Below are 19,364 nucleotides of genomic sequence, written 5' to 3'. Positions count from 1 at the left end.
AGAGTATTAGTGGGCAAAGATTACACAGCGTCACTTGGTGTACATGAGGCTGTACACAGCAACCAGATCTTGGAGGTCAGTATTTAGCACTAGAATACATGGCACCAGACCAAACCCCAAGGATATAGTGAGACCCTATCCCTGAACAGCAAATAAAAAAAAAAGTTGCTCTCCCCGAAGTTAAAGAGTTGAATGGTTGTCACTAGAGGCTGGGGAGGAGATGTAGAAGGACACAGTTAAGTAACACCCCTTAAAATATTCCTCCACATAAACTTCAAATTGGGTATTAAGTGCCTGTTTAAACACCCAACAAAAATTTGATTCAATAAAATCATGGAGAACTAACAGCTTGCTTCAAATGTTTATGAAAATAAATACTGAATCATATACTTTTGTGTATGTGGTAAAATCCACATGCTTTCCCTCACTAATCTGTTAATATGGTAAATGTATTAACAGATATTTCTGTGATATTGCCCTGGCATTAGGCAGGCCATTTTTGGTGATGGATTAATCATAAACATTGCTTAGATATATTGCTAGTATTTTTGTATATGACATTCATAGTCTTAAGGCAGAAAAACCATAACTTCATTTGTTTCATTTGTTTTCAGCCAGGTTCGATATCAAAGAGGTAGCCATTCTTTCTTCCCCCATCCCCCAACTCTCTCTTTTCTTCCCTTTTCTTTCCTTCCCTTCCTCTTTCCTTCCTTTCCTCCTTCCCTACCTCTCTGTGGAACTGTTTCTGAACTGAGTCCTAGGCTGCTACAAATCATTGAAAACTCACATGCCATTACATCTTTCCTTTTCCTAGATTTGGAGCACATTACTCGGTCAGAGCATATCAGAAAGTTAGACAGTCTTCCGTTAGTACTGCCCCGTATGGACCATTTTGTAAGTATGTTAAATAAGTGTGCACATTGCACATTAAGTAAGGCTAGAGTTTGCCAGGCTGACTAGAGAGCAGTTGAGGCAGCAGGTGGCGGTAGTTCCCGCTCAAAGAGCAAAGATTCCCAGCAGGAGAAAACAGTGGGAGGCCTCCATCTCAGGCTAGCTTTTCTATAAGGTTTTTTTGTTGTTGTTTTTTTACGCCTGAGAGCTGTTCCTTTCATTTATACTGCACAAATTCCACAAACTTTGACAAAACAAATAGAATTTATTTGTGTCCCCTTTATACAGACGATGAATAACAAACATGAAAGTCGAGTTTTCATCTTGAGAATTCCTCTTTTTATTTAACCCTCAATGCCTGCATGCTATTCAGTGGGCATATCCCTGTCTATCTCCACACACTCTTTTGGGTCTCATTCCTGTCTATAAAAGTGTGTCATTCCCGTGGACCCTATCTACCTTTGAATACTTAAAGGATACTAATCAAGTATTAATAAATAGTACTGATAAAACTGACTATACATTGACCATATACTGTCTTACAGTCTTCTTTTAGAAGATTTACATGTCTTACCTCGTTTAATCTGGAAATGAGATACTATGGTTACTCCCACTTTATAGATGCAGAAATTGAAACATAGATCAACTTGGTTAAAGGAACACCTTAGCCAATAAATAGAGGAGCCAGAACAGAATCAAAACCAGTAATATTCATTATTACTGGAGGTAGAGGGAAGAATATTTGTTTGATAGGCCAATCCAAGCTGCTTCTAGATATTTTAATTCCATTAGAATATATGCTGCTTGAGAATTTAAAGTGACTAAGTAGACATTAAGCCCAGAACTATAAAGGTGGGGAGAGGCGGTGACACAAGTGTGAGGCCAGCCTAGCCTAGATAGTGAGACTCTGTCTCAAAACAAATAGCTGCATAAAAATAATTATGGAAACATAAATGTTTAAAACTCCTCTTGGGAAGTACACCAACAGGTGGAAAGTTGAGGCTAATGCAGGGAAAGATTTTGAACATTACACACCAGAAAACAAAGCAAACTAGATCATGATGCAAACTACCTTAATGTTAAGCAAAAACGATTCTTTTGGTTTAGGTTTGGGCTTGGGTGTATCACTGTGTGGCCTTAGCTGGCCTGGAACTCAGTTTGTAAACCAGGCTGGCCTTGAGTTTGTAGAGATCCACCTGCCTCTGCCTCCTGGGTGCTAAGTTTGAAGGTGTGCACCACTATGCCTGGCCTAAAGGATGCCAATTGTTGAATGAGATAACAAGGTTATATCTCCCCCAGAAATAGACAGTATACCCTCAGTTGGCATCAATTCACATGTAAATTTCTTAATGAACTACAGTGCCCATTATATTTCTCTCAGGTCGATCAAGCCTGAAAAACTAAAGTGAATAAAGAGTAGTTAGAGGATACTGGTAATTTTATATCTCACCTAGGATCTTGTGTGATGACTCCATAAAAGCTTTTTGTGTTAAATTGACTGAGCAAATCAGTTCCCCAAATCACATAGTCACTGACTATTTTACATGTGTAAACACAGAAGCTATCCAAATATTCAACAGGCGTTTTAGAGTACTGGGTTTGAGGAAATGCTGGCTCCCTCAGGAAATATGTTTTTGAGATGAATAGAAGCTCCTTACTAATTGTTTTATCGTTCTTTTTGGTAACTTATTTATTTTATATGTATGCGTATTTTGTCCACATGTTCTCTCTCCTCTTTCTTTCTCTCTTTCTCTCTCTCAATGTCTCTTTTTCTGTGTGACTATGTGTGTATGTGTGTGTCATAGATATCTGGTGCCCAAGGAGTTCATAAGAAGGCATTTGATCCTCTAAAATTGGAGTTTCAGGTGGCTGTGAGCCCCCATGTGGGTACTAGGCATCATATCTGGGCCCTCTACAAGAGCAACAAGTGCTTTTAAACTCTGAGCTGTCTCTCCAGACCCCTTTATTAAGTTCTTTCTGAAAGAGTCTCAATTTTTATGTATGACACTATTTCTTATTCTTCAATAAGCTTATTACTATACTCGCTTAATAATGTATCTAATTGACTGATTTTCTTCTAGACCAAAGACAGATGATGCCTGGATATTTGCAAAGCCCAATGCCATCCAGGCTATTGGGGTGATGTCTTTTGGTGAGTACCTGGCTTCAAAATCCTTCTTCAATGTGACTCTATCTGCTCCTTGAGGAGGTACTGTCTATGGCAGGTCTTCTAATTTTAGATTCCTCTTTAGCACCAATACAATCTAGTTTGTGTTAATATAAAATTAGATGCAAGCTGTTCTTGTCCATTCCTAACTTTTCCTATTCATTACTAAAATCTGCTTCTAATTGGAGAGCAGTGTTGTTTCCACGCTGGGCTTTGATTATGGTTAGCGTTTCCTAACTTGGAAGTCCAGCAAACATCACGAACTTCTTCAACGTCTTTGCAGAAAGGATCACGATTTGGCCAGATATGTATAATTCCCTTATATCCTGAGGTCAAGGAAGTTCAGGTACAAATTTTCCTTAAGATAAGAAGGTCCATTAGGAAGATGAGAAAACAGGAGGGAAGTTGGACAGGCCTGGCTTATGATGAGAGCAACACAAGGCTACTAGGCAAGCCTTCTGGGAAGTTTCTTGTTTGTAGGCCTATTAGAAAACTTACTTTCTGGCTTATTTGGTGTCATAAATATTTATTATACTTTCTTTCCCGTTAGATACTTGAAATTCAAAGGCAGTACGCGTGTCTCTAGTTTTGAGAGCAGAAAGCACAGCCCTGCTGTTTCCTGAGTAATGACTTTTTCCTTTGTGTTGCAGCATTCATTTGCCACCATAACTGCTTTCTGGTCTATGGTTCTCTGGAAGAGCCCACAGTAGCTACGTGGTGCCGGATCATTCACACGTCCATCTTAGTTTCCGTATTTATCTGTGTGGTCTTCGCTACGTGCGGGTACCTGACTTTCACCGACTTCACTCAAGGTAAAAAACGAGAGACTAAACCATGTCCTGTTGGGGCACATGTGGACAGAAACCAGCATATCAGTGCGCTGCTCACTCTGGAACATCCCACGGCTCTAGCCCATGCCATCTCCCTTCCACCTGCCCTGTGCTCTGTTTTCCTGCCTGTCTACCGGCTGCTCCACAACTTCTCTCTTCTTAACCTCTGAGACTTAGCTCTGTGATCTAAACTCTCTGCTTCCAGGCGTGTTTGTTTGCTTGTTTCCAGACATGAACTCTGGCTTCCCTCTCCACTGCCACTCTGTACTTTTCCTTTCCTGGGTACTAACAGCCTCCCAGTGCCAAAGCTGATAACCTTTCTGGTTCTGGCCTTTTTGAACCTTTCTGAGGCAGTTAGCTGTACTACTGAACCGCCTTCCATTTCAGGAAAGAATAACTGTACTACAATGGCTTCCCTTTTTCTGTACTAATAATATATATATTTTAGGTTTTCATATATATATATATATATATATATATTTCTTCCTCAGGCCTTCCTAATCCTCTACCCCACCCAGATATTTGGGTCTTACATTTCTGTTGATAAATACTCTGGGTGATTTCCCTACTGTCCTCCTAGCTCAAGCATTCATTTGCATCTCCAGTCAGTAGGATATTTCTGCTTAATTGTCTCATTCTGGACTAAATCACAAATATCATTTTTTCCTATAAAATGAACTCTTTCCTGGTGTTCAAAGTGACACCTCTTTTCTTCTGTCTCTCAGGCCCAATAACTAAATGGTCTTCTTTTTACTGCTTTTGACCCTTTCATCCAATCACTAAGGGTTTAATACTCCGGGTAGGTCGACAGCAGACCAAATGGCATGATTCATATATTCCGCAGCTTTTGCTGGCCTAGTATCTCACTTGACCTTACCACAACCCTTTGAAGGTAAGTGGAATAACTAGTTCTGCTTCCTGCTTACAGAGAAAGAGAAGTAACTTGCCCCAGCTGGCTGGTAACAACCAGAAGGCATGCCTTCTGATGCTCAAGTTCAGATATTTTCCCCTGTTCTCTGTCTGCCTCCCAAGTTTTGATCAGCACAAAGCCTCCAACAAGTCTCTCAGTGTCTAGGTCCTCTTGACTTAGTTTTCTGTGACACTTTGGTACTCTTGGGATGCCTTGATCTGAATAGATATCATAGGTCACTGTCATTTTATATATATATATATATATATATATATATATATATATATCAGAAAATAAAGTTTTTTAAATGGAAAAATTAATGAGATACTAAAGCAATAATCTATACTATATATACACACACATATATACATATATATGTGTTTATACATACGTATATGTATGTGTATTTGTATATAGAAAATATATATATATATATATATTCTACCTGCACCAGGATGGTGCGGTTAAAACCAACCTTGAAAGTGTCGAGAAGAAATGTTTCAAACCTTGCCACGAGGCTAAGGCAGGGGATGACTAGCCTGTGCTATATAGAAATCCTCTGTCTCTAAAACAGAAGTGTGACAGAGGCTCTTTAAGCTGAGTGTGGCCACATGTGCCTGTGCCTGTTCTGGGACATGAGGAAGACACAGAAAGATCACTTGGGCTTCCTGGCTGCCAGCCTAGCTTCAGTGAGAAATTCTACCTCAAAAATAATATGGCGGAATGTAATAGAGCCTCCTACACACATGTTCTAATACCTACACACATATGTGCATACACTACATACATTCACACACAAAAACATACACACACACACACACAGAGATTTTTGTCTCTTACACATACCTTCACATAACAAAGCCGACAGGTATTTGATGTCATTGTTCTTGGTTTGGGTATTGGTTTGCTTTTCCTTAGCTATAATTCCCTGAAACACACTTAGATTTCACCTGGAATCAGCTGGCATTGCTTCTTTAGCTCATTTCTCTTTGGGTCAATCTGGTCTTGTTTGCACAAACTACATGCTCCTGTGTTCATCAGGTAAATTTATGCCAGTAAGGCAGTTGGGAGTCTGGAGTCTTGTTGCTATCCTCTGTGACATCAGAGAAGATGCAGGGCCCAGTTATTAGTGGAGGTCAGCAATAGGAACCTCCTGCCTTGATTTTCTCATAGCGCCGACCACGCAATCAGTGTTGAAGCTGTTCTGTGCTTCGTGCTGTCATCTTCTTTGCCCAGAAGGGGCATCAGAAAAGTAGCACACATATTGTCCTTAGTGCAGGGAAAGGACATGGTCACTTACTGTGTCGTGGAAAGTGACAGCGCAAGTAGATCACCTCCTCACTCTTTAATAAAGAAACAAGCTCGTCTGAAGCCGAGTCTTACTATATGTGACTTTCATCTAATGTTCTAATTGGCTTAATTGAAAACAGGCAGCTGCAGTGTGCACGTGTTACCATGTTATGTTCAGGAAATAAAGAGGCTCATGGGTTCAGCAAGTATGTGCTAAAATGTGTTATGTGAGCTGGTCAGAGCCCTGCATTTCTGCCCAGACTTCTGAAAACACACAGAGTCTCAGAAAGAACTAGCCTAAGATAGATGTGGCTTATTATTTGCTTTGGAAATAATTAAAGTTAATGGCCTTTTCTGGATCCGCCCCTATTTTCAGTTTTGAACCAGAGGAATATGCATTCACTTTTGGGTACATCAAATGTTGTGAGACAGTATCTCTCTGGAGTTCTTTGCTGTGGTCCTGGCTTTGTGATCAGGACCTGTATACTTCAGGAGCAGGAAACCCAGCTCCCAACATGCCCTCCTCCTACTCTTCCTTGTGGGATTGTCCTCCATTTAAAAATAGCATTTCAAAGAGAAATCTGTTTATTTTAATAGACATTTGTTAAAAATAATATAATCGCTAGAAACAAAGACCAGAAGCCATTTATAAAGGCAACGCATAAGAATTTAGGGAGTTGATTCTGTTATTAAAAGAAAAAAAAACAATGGACAAATTTTTTTTTTTCAAAAATTGGCACAACTTTAAGGGAAGCCTATCAAAAACAATTGAGAACTCTGCCAGTGATGAGTTTACTTTCAAGAGGAACATGCACTACTTTTAACATCAGTGAATACACCCAGGGCTACAAAAGGCAGTATATTATATTTAGACCTGGTCACCTATGTTTTTAAGTATATGAAATGAAGTATACAGACTATCACTCTTATGCAAAAGAATATCTCATTTGTTAGTTATGCCCAACACCTTGCAAATAAATATATTTTCTCTTGTTCTCCAGGAGACTTATTTGAAAATTACTGCAGAGGTGATGACCTGGTGACCTTTGGAAGGTTCTGTTATGGCATCACTGTCATTTTGACATACCCGATTGAATGCTTTGTGACCAGAGAGGTAAGCATTGGTATCACTACATTTATTTAGGAAGACAGATAATTCAATGCCCACATGCCAAACACATGACGACAGGTGACACATTCATACAACTTCTCTTTAGGCTATAAAGTATCAGAGTCTACAGGTGACTAATGTTATGTCCCAAAGAAACCTGGGACAAATGACTGTGGCTATTAACATATCAAAGCAGACACTGGCTGCCAGGCTAGCTCAGTAGTTCAAACAGCACTTCCTACCCCAAGCCCCTACCCGAAAGCTCTCTAGCCCCTGAGCTTCCCTCCCTGCAGCTTTTGATTCCTATGTAGTCCTGCCATTCTTATTTTCATTCTAATAAATATTCAAATATTTACAAAATACTTTTTTAAATGTTGTGCCTGTAAATTATGCCCCAGAGTTAAGTCTGTATTATCATAAACACAAATATGCCACTTCTTTCCCAAGGGAATAGCAGCCTTTAGAACAGCCAAATCAAAGCGAATGCTTTTACTTTTAAAGGAATGTTAAAAAATAAATTAAGGGTGAAAGTTTAAAGAAACCATTTCCAAAATTATGCTTTGCTGCTTCATAAGTCAGTGTTTATTTCCCAGAGGCCAGATTAATTGGTTATATTTTTTAAATAATATGTTATAGTCCATGAGCAATCAAACATCAAGTTAAACCTGTAGGTCTACAGATATATTTGGATGTATATAGTTACATAAATGTTTTACATAAATTTTCTGCAGCTACAAATACAGGTAGTTACGTAGATGGAAGAGAATCTACTCTTGTGTAAAACAGGGTAACATGGCTTGTCAGGGATCTCTTAAGTCGTTGGCTTGATATCCACTGTGCTGACTAGCTGCAGCTACCATCGTGCCTCACAGAGCTTCTTTCAGAGTCACTGTGAAAAGGGCTTAGTCAGGATCCATCCCTACAAGCTGTTTACACAATGCCCTGTGTGAATGTGTGTTATGTGTGAAGTAAACCACCGACAGAGCCTTAAATCTCCTGTGTAATTCGCAGGCTTCCCAAGGCTGCTAGTTTCTCACTGTAGGCCACCTCTGGCAATAAGAAGCAGTGCTCGGTCAGGGAGGGACATGTTCGGTACTGTGCATTCTTTCCAGTAACGCTCAGGTTCACGAGCAGCATGACCCAAGGCTATGCTCTTTCCTCACAGAAGAGAGGAGTGAGCTAAGGGTTGCTTTCTGCAGGTTTTGAAACTCCAGGAATTTTGCAAAGCTTTGCCAGCTATTGTCAGCATCTACCGGGTACTCCAGGTTCTGATCGAATCAACAGGAGCAGACGGTGCAGGCTTAGAGGCCTGTTGGTCAAGGGTATGCAGATGGCTTGAGACACTTCATCTGCAGCTTCTGTCTTTCCTACATGGAAATGAGTTTCTATTCTAGCTGCTATGCAGGCCAAAACCAAGATCTTCGCCCTGGTAACATATACATGCAGACAGATGCTGTATGGAGCTCGCTAGCTGCTGGTGCTTATCTGCAAACATATACACACAAACAGAACCAACACAATCATTTCTCTTCGTAGATAAAATAGCCAGGCGCATATAAAGAGGGAACAGAGACTGTTTGCTCTGATAGATACCTTTCTCTATGCTTCCTAAGTGGCTATTTCATCCTCATAAGGCCATCTTATAGATGTATGGAAGTGTTGTATTTAAAAAAGATAAATTTGGGCAAAGGTCAAATTTATAACATCTAAAGTTGTTAGGATCACCCTTAGGTCTCTGGCAGTGCTGCAGCAGCAGATCTGTGTGGACAACATCTGTCTAGCTCACTTTTCAACAGTTTTCATCTTCGCAGGACCTGGCATCTGGCCGTCCCCCTCCATTGACAATTCTTGTTTCCCTGGTATTCTATACATGGTTACCACTCTGTTCAGATTCTTCTTTCTGTCCTCCATTTTTTCTTTCCTCTGCTCTTCTGTACATTGCAGCCTCAGCTTGTACTTCTGCTCTAAATTTATCCCAACCCCAAGCTCAGACAGGCCACTCACATTTCAGAAACGGCAAGAAGAAGATTTCTGCAAGGGACAGTGCTGTGTTCTGGGTGCCATGCTCCTAAAAACCTGACCGGCATGATATGGGACTAAAGAAGCACAGACACTCATGGAGACAGGCTGGGGTGAGGCAGGGAATGCTTACTCTGTTGGAGGGCACCTATGCTGAAAGCCTGGAAACTCACGTGTTTATTATATACAGGGTAAGGAGACGGGGTTAGCTAGTCGTGGAAGGTCTTAGGCTGTCAACATCTGGGAGGAGGAACTTGAGGCAGAGTATACTTTCTGTCAACAATTGCCCATGGGCCCTGGGGAAGGGTCTGCCAATCACATTATTCTGAGGCCCTAGGGTCCTTGACATGGCTGTGCTTGTGTCCACATTACACATTCACTTGGGTCTTCATCTGTTTCTTACACATTAATTTAGGACCTTCTCTACTCCCCACGGTAAAGCATTCTAGACAACTGAAGAGCCCTCTAAACTCTGTTTGGTCTTTTTCATCTGGCCACAAACCATTCCCTATTTTGTTTCTTCATAGGAGTTGTAGGTCTTCTTTTGGGATGTTAATTCTTGAGAATGGAATCATCCCTTAGGCATCTTACTATAAATTTATCAGAGCAGGGCACGTCTACTAGGTGGCTATAGATTAGCTTCCCGACCTGTGTATTCATGAAAGATAGTGATGAACCCATCTTAATTTGCCTTTCCTCTTTGTGGATTTCATTTTTATAGCATTTATTTTTCAAAATCTTTCTTATCCTTAAAAAAATGTGTGTATTATAACACTGGTGTGCCATGCTCTGGGTCTACAGCATACGACACTGAGTGACAAAGACCACAGCAAAGAATACTCATGATTGCTATGCGTGTGAATGTGTCAATACTTTGAAAAGATAGAAACGTTCCTAGTGACCTAAGATTTGATGGCTTGCCTTCCTGGTGGTGTTTTATAGTGTCAGAGTGCTACTGGGAAAGACTATCAATATTCTGGGTAAGCCTCAAGTGAACCTCTCAGTCTCCTTTGCTTATTCACCAGGTAATCGCCAATGTGTTTTTTGGTGCAAACCTTTCGTCAGTGTTCCATGTCATCTTAACAGTGGTTATCATCACTTTAGCCACCCTGGCATCATTGCTGATTGATTGCCTTGGAATAGTTTTAGAACTCAATGTAAGTACATTGAAAAATTTGCTCCATCCTTTCTGAAAATCTATTTTAAAATGTTTCTGTTTAATGCGAAATATTCTTTCCCATTTTTTAGCGTTGTTTTTTTTAAGTATTACCTTCTGAAGAATAATGGAAACCTGTTTGCAACATAATAATAATTATTTAATAATGACGATACTCTGCTTTTCATGGAAGCATATATAGTTTGTGGCAGTGCTTCTCAAAAGGGAGAAGGGATTTTGCTCCCTTACACAGGCATGGAGACCTTAATAATGACAGAGACATCTTTGGGTGCCTAACAATGTTATGGGTATATAGTGAAAAGAAGCCAGGGATGCCAATAATAGCTCATAATGTGCAAGAAAATCGCTCACAATAAAAATGTTTCTGATTCAAGCTGTCAAAGTTCCATGGTTGCAGCTTTTGTCCCTATTCTATAAAGGTAGGTTTCAAGCTGACTAAACCCTTCACTGTATATGGAACTGAAATATCTAGCAGACTTGTTAAAGTTGTAGAAGGAATAAAGTTTTATCCCAATCACATAATCACTTTGGATGACCCACATTTCTTTTCCTTTAAATATTTTTTCTGTCCCCAGACTTTTCTTTTGTCATGTCTCACACCACTCAGATGTAAGTCTCTATTGTGTCATGTCTGAACTGATCCTTTTCTTTCAAAGCAATCGGAAATGCTGTTCCCCTGTAACCTAGCCCTTGCCTTTATGGGATCATATTTCCAATGTACTTCTCCAAAGCCTCCCTTATCTGCCAGATTTATTTTCAGCCTGTGACCATGCCATATCAAAATTTTTGCTCTTGTCCTTTGCCTTCTCTTTTTCCATTCATTCCTTTTCCTACAATGATTATTTTTCTATGTCTGTCTAAACCCTACAGACTGTTGCCAACTGCAACAAATTTGAACTCACTTATTTATTGACCATATAAAGTAATTGAGCAACATTCTGTACACAGTAGAAATACAGTGATGGGAGGAAATTAGAGAAATCTAAACCTTTATCACCAACATGAAAGATTATCTGGTGTGTAGATGATGAAGAACAAACACACACAAAAATTAACAAGCTTTGGTGACAAATTCCAATGGGGACATAGCGGGACAGAGAAGCACACCAAGAATGATTCCATTTCTATTTTGTGCAGCTAGGATAATGGTGCCATTTGATGAGATAGCAATGGAATGAAAGCCACCACTACAGGGTCATTATTCTTCCCTCTCCAAAGGCCTTACAGAATTTCTAATCAGAGTGAGAGGAGTTTGCATTCTCCAGTCATGTGCCACAGATATGGCAGAGTTTACAGGAGAGACTCCAGCTCCTCATGCACCCCTGGGCATTAGAATTGCAGCACAAGTGAAGGTTTATCCATCACACTCACATCACTATGCTGTCCCAGTGCCAATGTGACTTCCCCAAGGCCTGGACAGTAGGGACACTACAGGATTTTCCATGACATCTACGATAGAAAAAAGCCTTCTTTTTGGGTGTCAATGTAGTCCTTTAGTCCCATCTAGTTAGTTTTCAGGAGACGAAGCAAGGGGATAACTTGAACCCAGTTTGAGCAGTGTAACAAGACCTTTCCTCTAAAACAAAGAGAGTGGAGAGCGGAAAAAAACAGCATTCAAATCGTACAGTAGTCTTGGTAAGTAGTACTTGGTTTCTGTGGATGGTTTCCATTTAATTTCATGAAATAACTTTTATAAAATATCTTAGAACACACGATATTTGAACTGTACATGAATTATCTTTACTTACCAAACTGTAAACTCTTTGAAGGCAAGCATATTTAATGACTTTCTCCATGGTCCACCACACTGGGCACTGTGCTGAGAACACTGAGCTCAAATTATTACACGACTGATTATGTCTTAGGACCGCAGTTTAGGACTGGACATAAGAGCACCTATTGTAACAGAAGAAATATATTATATTTCCAGTAGCCCATTAAATACTTGCTCGTGTTTCTCATCTGGGCTGTTTCTCTCCATCATCGATCCTCAGAGCAGGCTCCTCCCAGCCACGTGCTGTTTGTTCACGCTAACCCATGGTGGTGATGCCTCCTCTTCTCCTCTCCTGTCCCTCGCCTGTCTCCCCTTCCTGTCATCCTCCTGTCCTCCAAATCCTTGAAACTTAGCTCTGCCTACCTCAGATCTGCCCTGCCCAGGTATGTAGGCATCTTTTTTCAACCAATCAGGGATAATTTGGAGGTCAGAGTTCACAAACTTCATTTTGGGGAGGTGATAGCCTGCTCTAAGAACAGGAAGGCTCTTGGGGGAGGGGCCAACAGTTAACCTCCGACTACAAAGCACCAGACCATGCTGTAACAAAACCCCAAGGCCGCCTCCAATGACATAGTTCCTCCACCCTCCAATGACGTACTTCCTCTAGCAAGGCCGCATCTCTGAAAAGATTTACGACTTTCCCAAACAGCACCACTAACTAGGGACCAAGTGTTCAAATACAAGGGCCTGTTCCTCATTCAAGCCACAACCTCCCTCCAGGTTTTTATTGTTGTTGTTTGGTTTTCCTGACTTTATGACTTATCTCATTTGAGTTCTAAAAGTTTACTGAGTTGATATATTTTTAACCTTTCCAGTTATTTATTCACTATGCATGCATGGTGTGTGTGTGTGTGTGTGAGAGAGAGAGAGAGAGAGAGAGACTGAGAGAGAGAGAGAGGAGAGCAAGCAGGCATATGTATGCCACTATATACATACGTAAGGGTCATTGAACAGTGTGCTAAGAGTTGGTTATCTCCTGCCACCATGGGTTTTGGGGACTGAACAGACTGAACACAAGCTTATGCTGCAAGTGCTTTTACCCACTGAACCATTTTGCCAGCCAGATCATTTTGTTTTTTTAAATGTATGTGTTTTCCATGTATGAACACTTTCGCTGCATTGCATTTATGTGCGTATACTAGATGCATGCCTGATACCCACAGAGGCAAGATGATGAGCACCAAATCTCCTGGAACTGGAACTAGGGACTGATGTAAGCTGCCATGTGGGTGCTGAAAACTGGACATGAGCCCTCTGTAAGAGCAGCAAGTGCTTTTCTCACTGAACCATCTTGCCAGCCCCAATAGCTAGTCAATCTGAAACTGCAAGTTTCAGGTGTAATGAGAGTCCCTGTCTTAAGGGAATAAGTTAGAGATTGAAGTATCAGGAGACCAAAAGTCTTCGCCTAGCCTCCATGTGCAAGAACACACCGACATACAGATGAATATATCTTGTCTGTCCTGCACACAAAATCCGAGGATATAGCTCAATGATAGATGGCTTGTCTAACTTACTCAAGTGTCTGGGTCCTATTCACAGCACAGAAAAAAAATGGTGGGTGACCGGAGTAAGAAAGAGAGATTAAGTTTATCTTTAAGTTTTAAGAATAATCCGTGCTACTTATGAAACTATTTTTAATGGACTAAAGTAAATACCAGACTGTCAGTAAATTGGAACTCAAGATTTTTATGTTCATTTTTTTTGTTCATATTTCACATTAAATAATAAGATTTCTGTATGGGGATATAAACAATCAGAACCTCATCAAGTCACTCAGCAGAGTGTTTGAGAAACCCTTGTCTCTTGTGGCTTTTTTAGATATCACAATCACCCACGCATATGAGATGTGTGTTCGAATCAGATTGTGCATAATTTAAAAATACTGTTATTGGTAAAGCTAAATAAAGTTAGGGTAAGTTATTTGGTTTGTCTGGTCAAAAATCAAAGCCTGTTTAGAAATCCCCCTTTGTTTCATTGTTTTCATAGCAGAGGACAGCAATGAAATCTTCTTAAAGCTGAGACGGTCTCAATTTTAAAGAATCCGTTTTAGAAGCAAAGAAAAAGTCCTTGACCTGTTCTGTTGCAAGACTCCAGAATCTTGGCTGGAGGTTGCTGTTAGGGAAGAGAATGTATCTGCAGTAATTGGGCCCTATGGGTTTCTACTTGCAGTACAAAGAAAAGGAGAAAAAAAAAAAAAAAGAAGAAAAGAAAAAAAAAAAAAGCTGGTGCTGTGGCCACAGGAACCAGCCCCACCTCCCCCAAAGCACTGTGTGCTGCTTGCTTGACAGGAAGAGAGCAGGCCACTGAGAACCCAGAGAGAGAAGCATAGTCAGCAAGTGAACAAACCAGAACCCAAGTCGGCATACTTCCTAGGCTGGAGACTTTTTATTTCTTCCCAAGCTGTAGAAAGAAATTTCATGAGTATCCATTGAATATAAAGAAGAAATTTAAAAGACAGATAATTTTCTGTCTTTTTTTTTTTTTTTGTTACTGCTTTGAAGTATTTGCAGTGATAGAAGAGGAGGAAGACAGAGGAAGGGGTAAAAGGAGCCCGAGGAATCCAGGGACACCCAGAAGTGCTCCTCAGCAGAGCCAAAGAACCAGGAACAACCCAAAACTGGCTGCCACAGGAGGGTAGAAGATGGTGGGCGTGGCCCTGCACTGCAGGGAGTTGAGCTTCATCAGCAATTGTCCCAAGAAAGGGTGTCATTGGGTATACTCTGGACGCTGAAGGGAAGGCTTTCAAGGGAGGCAAGGACAATAGCAAGGAGAAAGGGACTTCAGAGAAAGTCCTACCTTTCAAGTACCAGCTATCACTGCCCAGCCTGATTTTTCTCTCCAAGGAGCGAGGATCCTGTTTACCTGTCCTGTGGACCCTTCTGGCTACTAGGGTGGAGCAGCTGGCAGGCTGGTACTGCAGGGTCTTTGGTGATCCCAGAAGCTGTACCCTTATACCCAGGGAAACCACATACCTCACTTGAGAGGTAAAAGTAGGGACAGAGGCAGGGACTATCAGAAGTGGGTCACACTGTCACCCTCACCACTCCCAAGAGTCTGGGGGCTCCTCCTCACTGCAGTCACCCCGATAGGACTGATGCAAACGACTAAGGATGACCTGTCAGAGAATCCTGGCACCTGAGGCCTATTCCAGTGGAGCACTGATTCTCCTACCTGGAGGGCAGCAGCAAGGGGCCCACCCAGGGAGATCCTGCCCTCATTCTCATCAGGAGCTCCTGACATTTCCATAATATTTTCCACTGCTTAATTCAAAGTACCGTTGACAGTTCACAGTCCATTTACTTTCAGCCATTTGGTAATATAATTTTTTTTATTTGCTATGTGCCTTTATAAATACTTATGTCTATCCAGGTGCTATATGGCAAAACAAGCTATCTATCTTTTTTTTTTCTCATAGATTTACTTAGTTAGTTTTTAATTATTTGTATGTATCTGGAGGTGGAGAGACACGTATATGCACATTAGTGTAGGTGTTTAAGAATTCCAAAAGTGTCAGATTCCCTGAAGATGGAGTTACAGGTGGTTGTGAGCCACCTGCCATGGGAATCAAACTCAGATCCTCTGGAAGAGCAGTGCATGATCTTAACAACTGAACCATCTCTCCAGCCCCCTTGTTTTTATTTTTCTATCTCTCTGTGTGTGAGATACATGTGTATATATTCATGTTTGCACATATGTCACACATATGTGTCTGAGTGTGTATGCCCAAGGCTGATGTAGGGAATCATCCCCAACTGCTCCTCTGCCTTCTTCATTGAGGCTGGATCTTTCAGTTGAACACAGAGCTTGGCAGTACAGCAAGTCTCTAATTGGCTTGCTCTGGGGTCCTGTCTCCATCTTTGAAGGCTAGGACACCACGCCCAGCTGGTATTTATATGGGTTTGGGGGATCAGAACTCTGGTCCTCAAACTCCCGTGGTGAGAATCTTAATGACTGAGCCTTCTTTTCCGCCCTATATTTTTTAAACTAGAATGCAATATTGGTCTTGGTATCTTCTTATTCTTGTATTTTTTACCAAGGAAATATTTTCTAGGCAGTGTGATCTATACCATTCTCCCTCAAGTTTTTAGATACTACCTTGGATAGTCTGATCCCACAAAGCCATTTATCTGTAACTATTTGTGTGTGTGTGTGTGTGTGTGTGTAAAAACTAATATAAGAAGTATACTATTGAAAACTTCTAGCATGGAGGTAGAATTTAGTATAAAACACATAATTTTATTGAACAGTATAAAGAAACCTGTTCTTTTAAAGATGCTTAAGGTATAATATGTAATTTTATATCACCTAATTTCAAACTCAATTTGCATTGATTGATTCTGGAGGATACCTTTAAAAGTACCGTGCAACTCATGAGACCCTGCCTCATAAATAAAATAAATAAATACACAAATAATATATAAATGCCAGGTGGAGTGGCACATCTTTAATCCAAGCACTCATTCAGAAAGAAAATGCAAACAGATCTCTATGAGTTAGAGGCCAGTCCAATCTACATAGTGAGTATAGGCCAGCCAGGGCTACATAGTGAGAACTTGTCCTTAAAAAGTGAATAAATAAATAAATAAATAAATAAATAAATAAAAGGCAAGTAAGCTGAACATTCTCCAAGAAAACACAAAAAAAGGATGTCAGGTATAATCAACTATAATACAGTCCTCAGAAGACTGCAGGTTAAAACCACTATTGACAAATCATTGCACACTTATTAAGATAGTACTATCAAAAGACAAGAGGAAACAGATGATAGCAAAGGTACACCCTTGGTAGGAAGGCATTTTGTCAGCTATTATGGGAAAACTTATGGAGGTTCTTGAAGCAGTTCAGCAATGTGACTGCCACAGAGCCAGCAGTCTCTCTCTCTCTCTCTCTCTCTCTCTCTCTTCATGGTTTACTGACTGCCCATCTCATAGGTACATCTACACATCATATTCACGAAGCACTATCTGCCTTAGGTAAATAGGGAGACAACACACATGCCTATCAACAGTGAATGAGAAAAGAAAACAGAGCTTGTGTACCCAAGGGAACATACCTCTAAAAAGAAGTAAACCGTGCCTTTGCCACTGCGTGAAAGAGCATCATGCTAAGTGAAAAAAGCTAGACTCAGAATTGAAAAAAAAAAAAAAAGAAAGCATGATCTTGCTAATTATGTGGAATTTAATTTTCAAAGGGAAATGCAAATAGAGTCAGAAACTAGACACGTGGTTTGGGGTCGGGGGGTAGGAAAAGCAGAGGTGTACAGCAGAACATGCAGACCAGCAGACGGTCTAAACAAGTCTAGAGGCTGAATGCGCAACAATAAAGACAAGCAGCTGTGTACTGCATTCATGAATTGGGTTAAATGATAGGTATCCAGTTGTCCTTTTCACGTGTGCAAAAGTAATTGACTTTTATTCTAAATTTGTCCCGTCATAGTAACATGCAGTCCACATGTGTCCCATAGTGCCATGTTGTCAACCTCCAATCTATACAATGGGATTTACTTACCCCCCCCCAAAAAAAACCTTTACGAAGTAAGAAGAATATTTTTCAGAAAATTTTAATGTTTTAGTTAACACATAACACCTGATGTGAAGAAAACAAAATGTGTTACCTAAAACACTTTTTTAACATTTACAACATTTGCAAAGTTTCTCATAAGAATTAGTTCTGTTGAAAGGGAAAAATCTCTTTCCCTTTGAAGTGAGTGCATGTCCTCAATTTTACAATAAACAACTCTGCTGCCCTTAGTTTTCAGTGTGACAGCCTGCCTTAGGTTGGATTTATTGGCAACTGGTTGTGTGGGAGGGTAGCTAGTTACAGCCATTTAGTTCCACTGTCAGTTTTCTGGTGTAATTAGTGCATTTAGCTTTACTTGAAAGAAGACTTAGAAATGGGATTTCATGCTAAGCCTGGGAGTTAATTTTTTTCTTTCTACACAGACTACTTTCAAACAGAAAAGACAAATGCCCATCCAATTTCCCAATGTCTCTCTGTACACAGATGGCAAATACACCACTGAGATTTGAAAGGCACTGTAGATATGCAGGAATTTCTAGATAGTATTAGGAAAGATGATGCGACTGAAAAAGTGGGTTTTAAGTTTGCTAGAAGTCCGCCTTGTCATCTGCTTTATTTTCTTGCCATTTGCCCTTAGGCTTGTTGTACATTATTCTGTTTTTCTTTTTTACATTTGTAGCTATTCCGTTGGAAAGGAAAAGCCTACATCTAAGTCTTACCTTGACATTTTGTTTCTTTTCTTTGTTTGCCTCAACTGAACCTACCAAACTTTAAATATGTGTAACAAAAAATATTTTAAAACTTTGGACTATTTTATAATTTTTATTTTTTACCAATTTGTCTATGAGGCAGGAGAATTACTGCCAGTTTGATGCCAACCTTGAATACATAGTGAAACCCTGCCTCAGAAAAACAAAACAATGTAAATGACGACCCAAACTAAGTGTCCCTCTAACATTAACTTGTGTCCTGTCTTCAACACACAGGGTGTGCTCTGTGCGGCTCCTTTGATTTTTATCATCCCCTCAGCATGTTATCTGAAATTATCCGAAGGGCCATGGACACAGTCAGATAAGATAATGGCCTGTGTCATGCTTCCGGTTGGCGCAGTGGTGATGGTCGTGGGCTTCGTCATGGCTATCACCAATCCTCAGGACTGCACCCACGGGCAGGAAATGTTCTACTGTTTTCCTGACAACATCTCCCCCACAAACATCTCCCAGCCTCACGTGCAACCGACAATACAACCTTCCCTTTGGAACCTCAGCGTCTTCCAGTGAGCCGGCTACTTTAAAGAAAATGCGTGTTCTCTGAGATGCCGACGCCTCGTCCTATTATCTGCCTATGTTAGTCTCTGTCACAAAATGATCCCTGACATGCATTGGGACTTGCTCGCCTACACTCTTTATCGGAATACAAAAAAATAAAGAAAACTGAATATATGTATTATCCGTATTTCAACCAGTTTTGGCCATCCCACTCCTAAATTATGAGGTAATATCACAAGCAGAGTTAATACGGACATATTTTTAAAATATAATACACAAGTCAGAGAGCCCCCAGAATCTCTATAAAGCTGTTTCACGGTTGTTTCAATCATGTGGTAAGCGTAAGAAAGCACAGTAAGAAAGGCCTAAGGCAGCGGTTCTCAACCTTCCTAGTGCTATGACCCTAA

General features: G+C 40.5%; 1 protein-coding gene across 1 annotated transcript in view; it reads left to right on the top strand.

The window, feature by feature from the left end:
• Window positions 1-19,079, top strand: part of Slc38a11 (solute carrier family 38 member 11) — a 40,591-nt gene extending 21,512 nt beyond the window's left edge. Inside the window, exons 8-12 of the mRNA XM_021627013.2 lie at window positions 2,973-3,043; window positions 3,709-3,870; window positions 7,090-7,202; window positions 10,244-10,375; window positions 18,676-19,079. Of these exons, the coding sequence (XP_021482688.1) occupies window positions 2,973-3,043; window positions 3,709-3,870; window positions 7,090-7,202; window positions 10,244-10,375; window positions 18,676-18,969 (772 nt within the window). The 3' untranslated portion in view covers window positions 18,970-19,079. The remainder of the gene's footprint in view (window positions 1-2,972; window positions 3,044-3,708; window positions 3,871-7,089; window positions 7,203-10,243; window positions 10,376-18,675) is intronic.
• Window positions 19,080-19,364: the final 285 nt, after the last annotated feature.

The sequence above is a fragment of the Meriones unguiculatus genome, chromosome 8, assembly GCF_030254825.1.
Source record: "Meriones unguiculatus strain TT.TT164.6M chromosome 8, Bangor_MerUng_6.1, whole genome shotgun sequence".
Classification (NCBI taxonomy): Eukaryota; Metazoa; Chordata; class Mammalia; order Rodentia; family Muridae; genus Meriones; species Meriones unguiculatus.
This window is presented reverse-complemented; position numbering and strand designations above follow the sequence as displayed.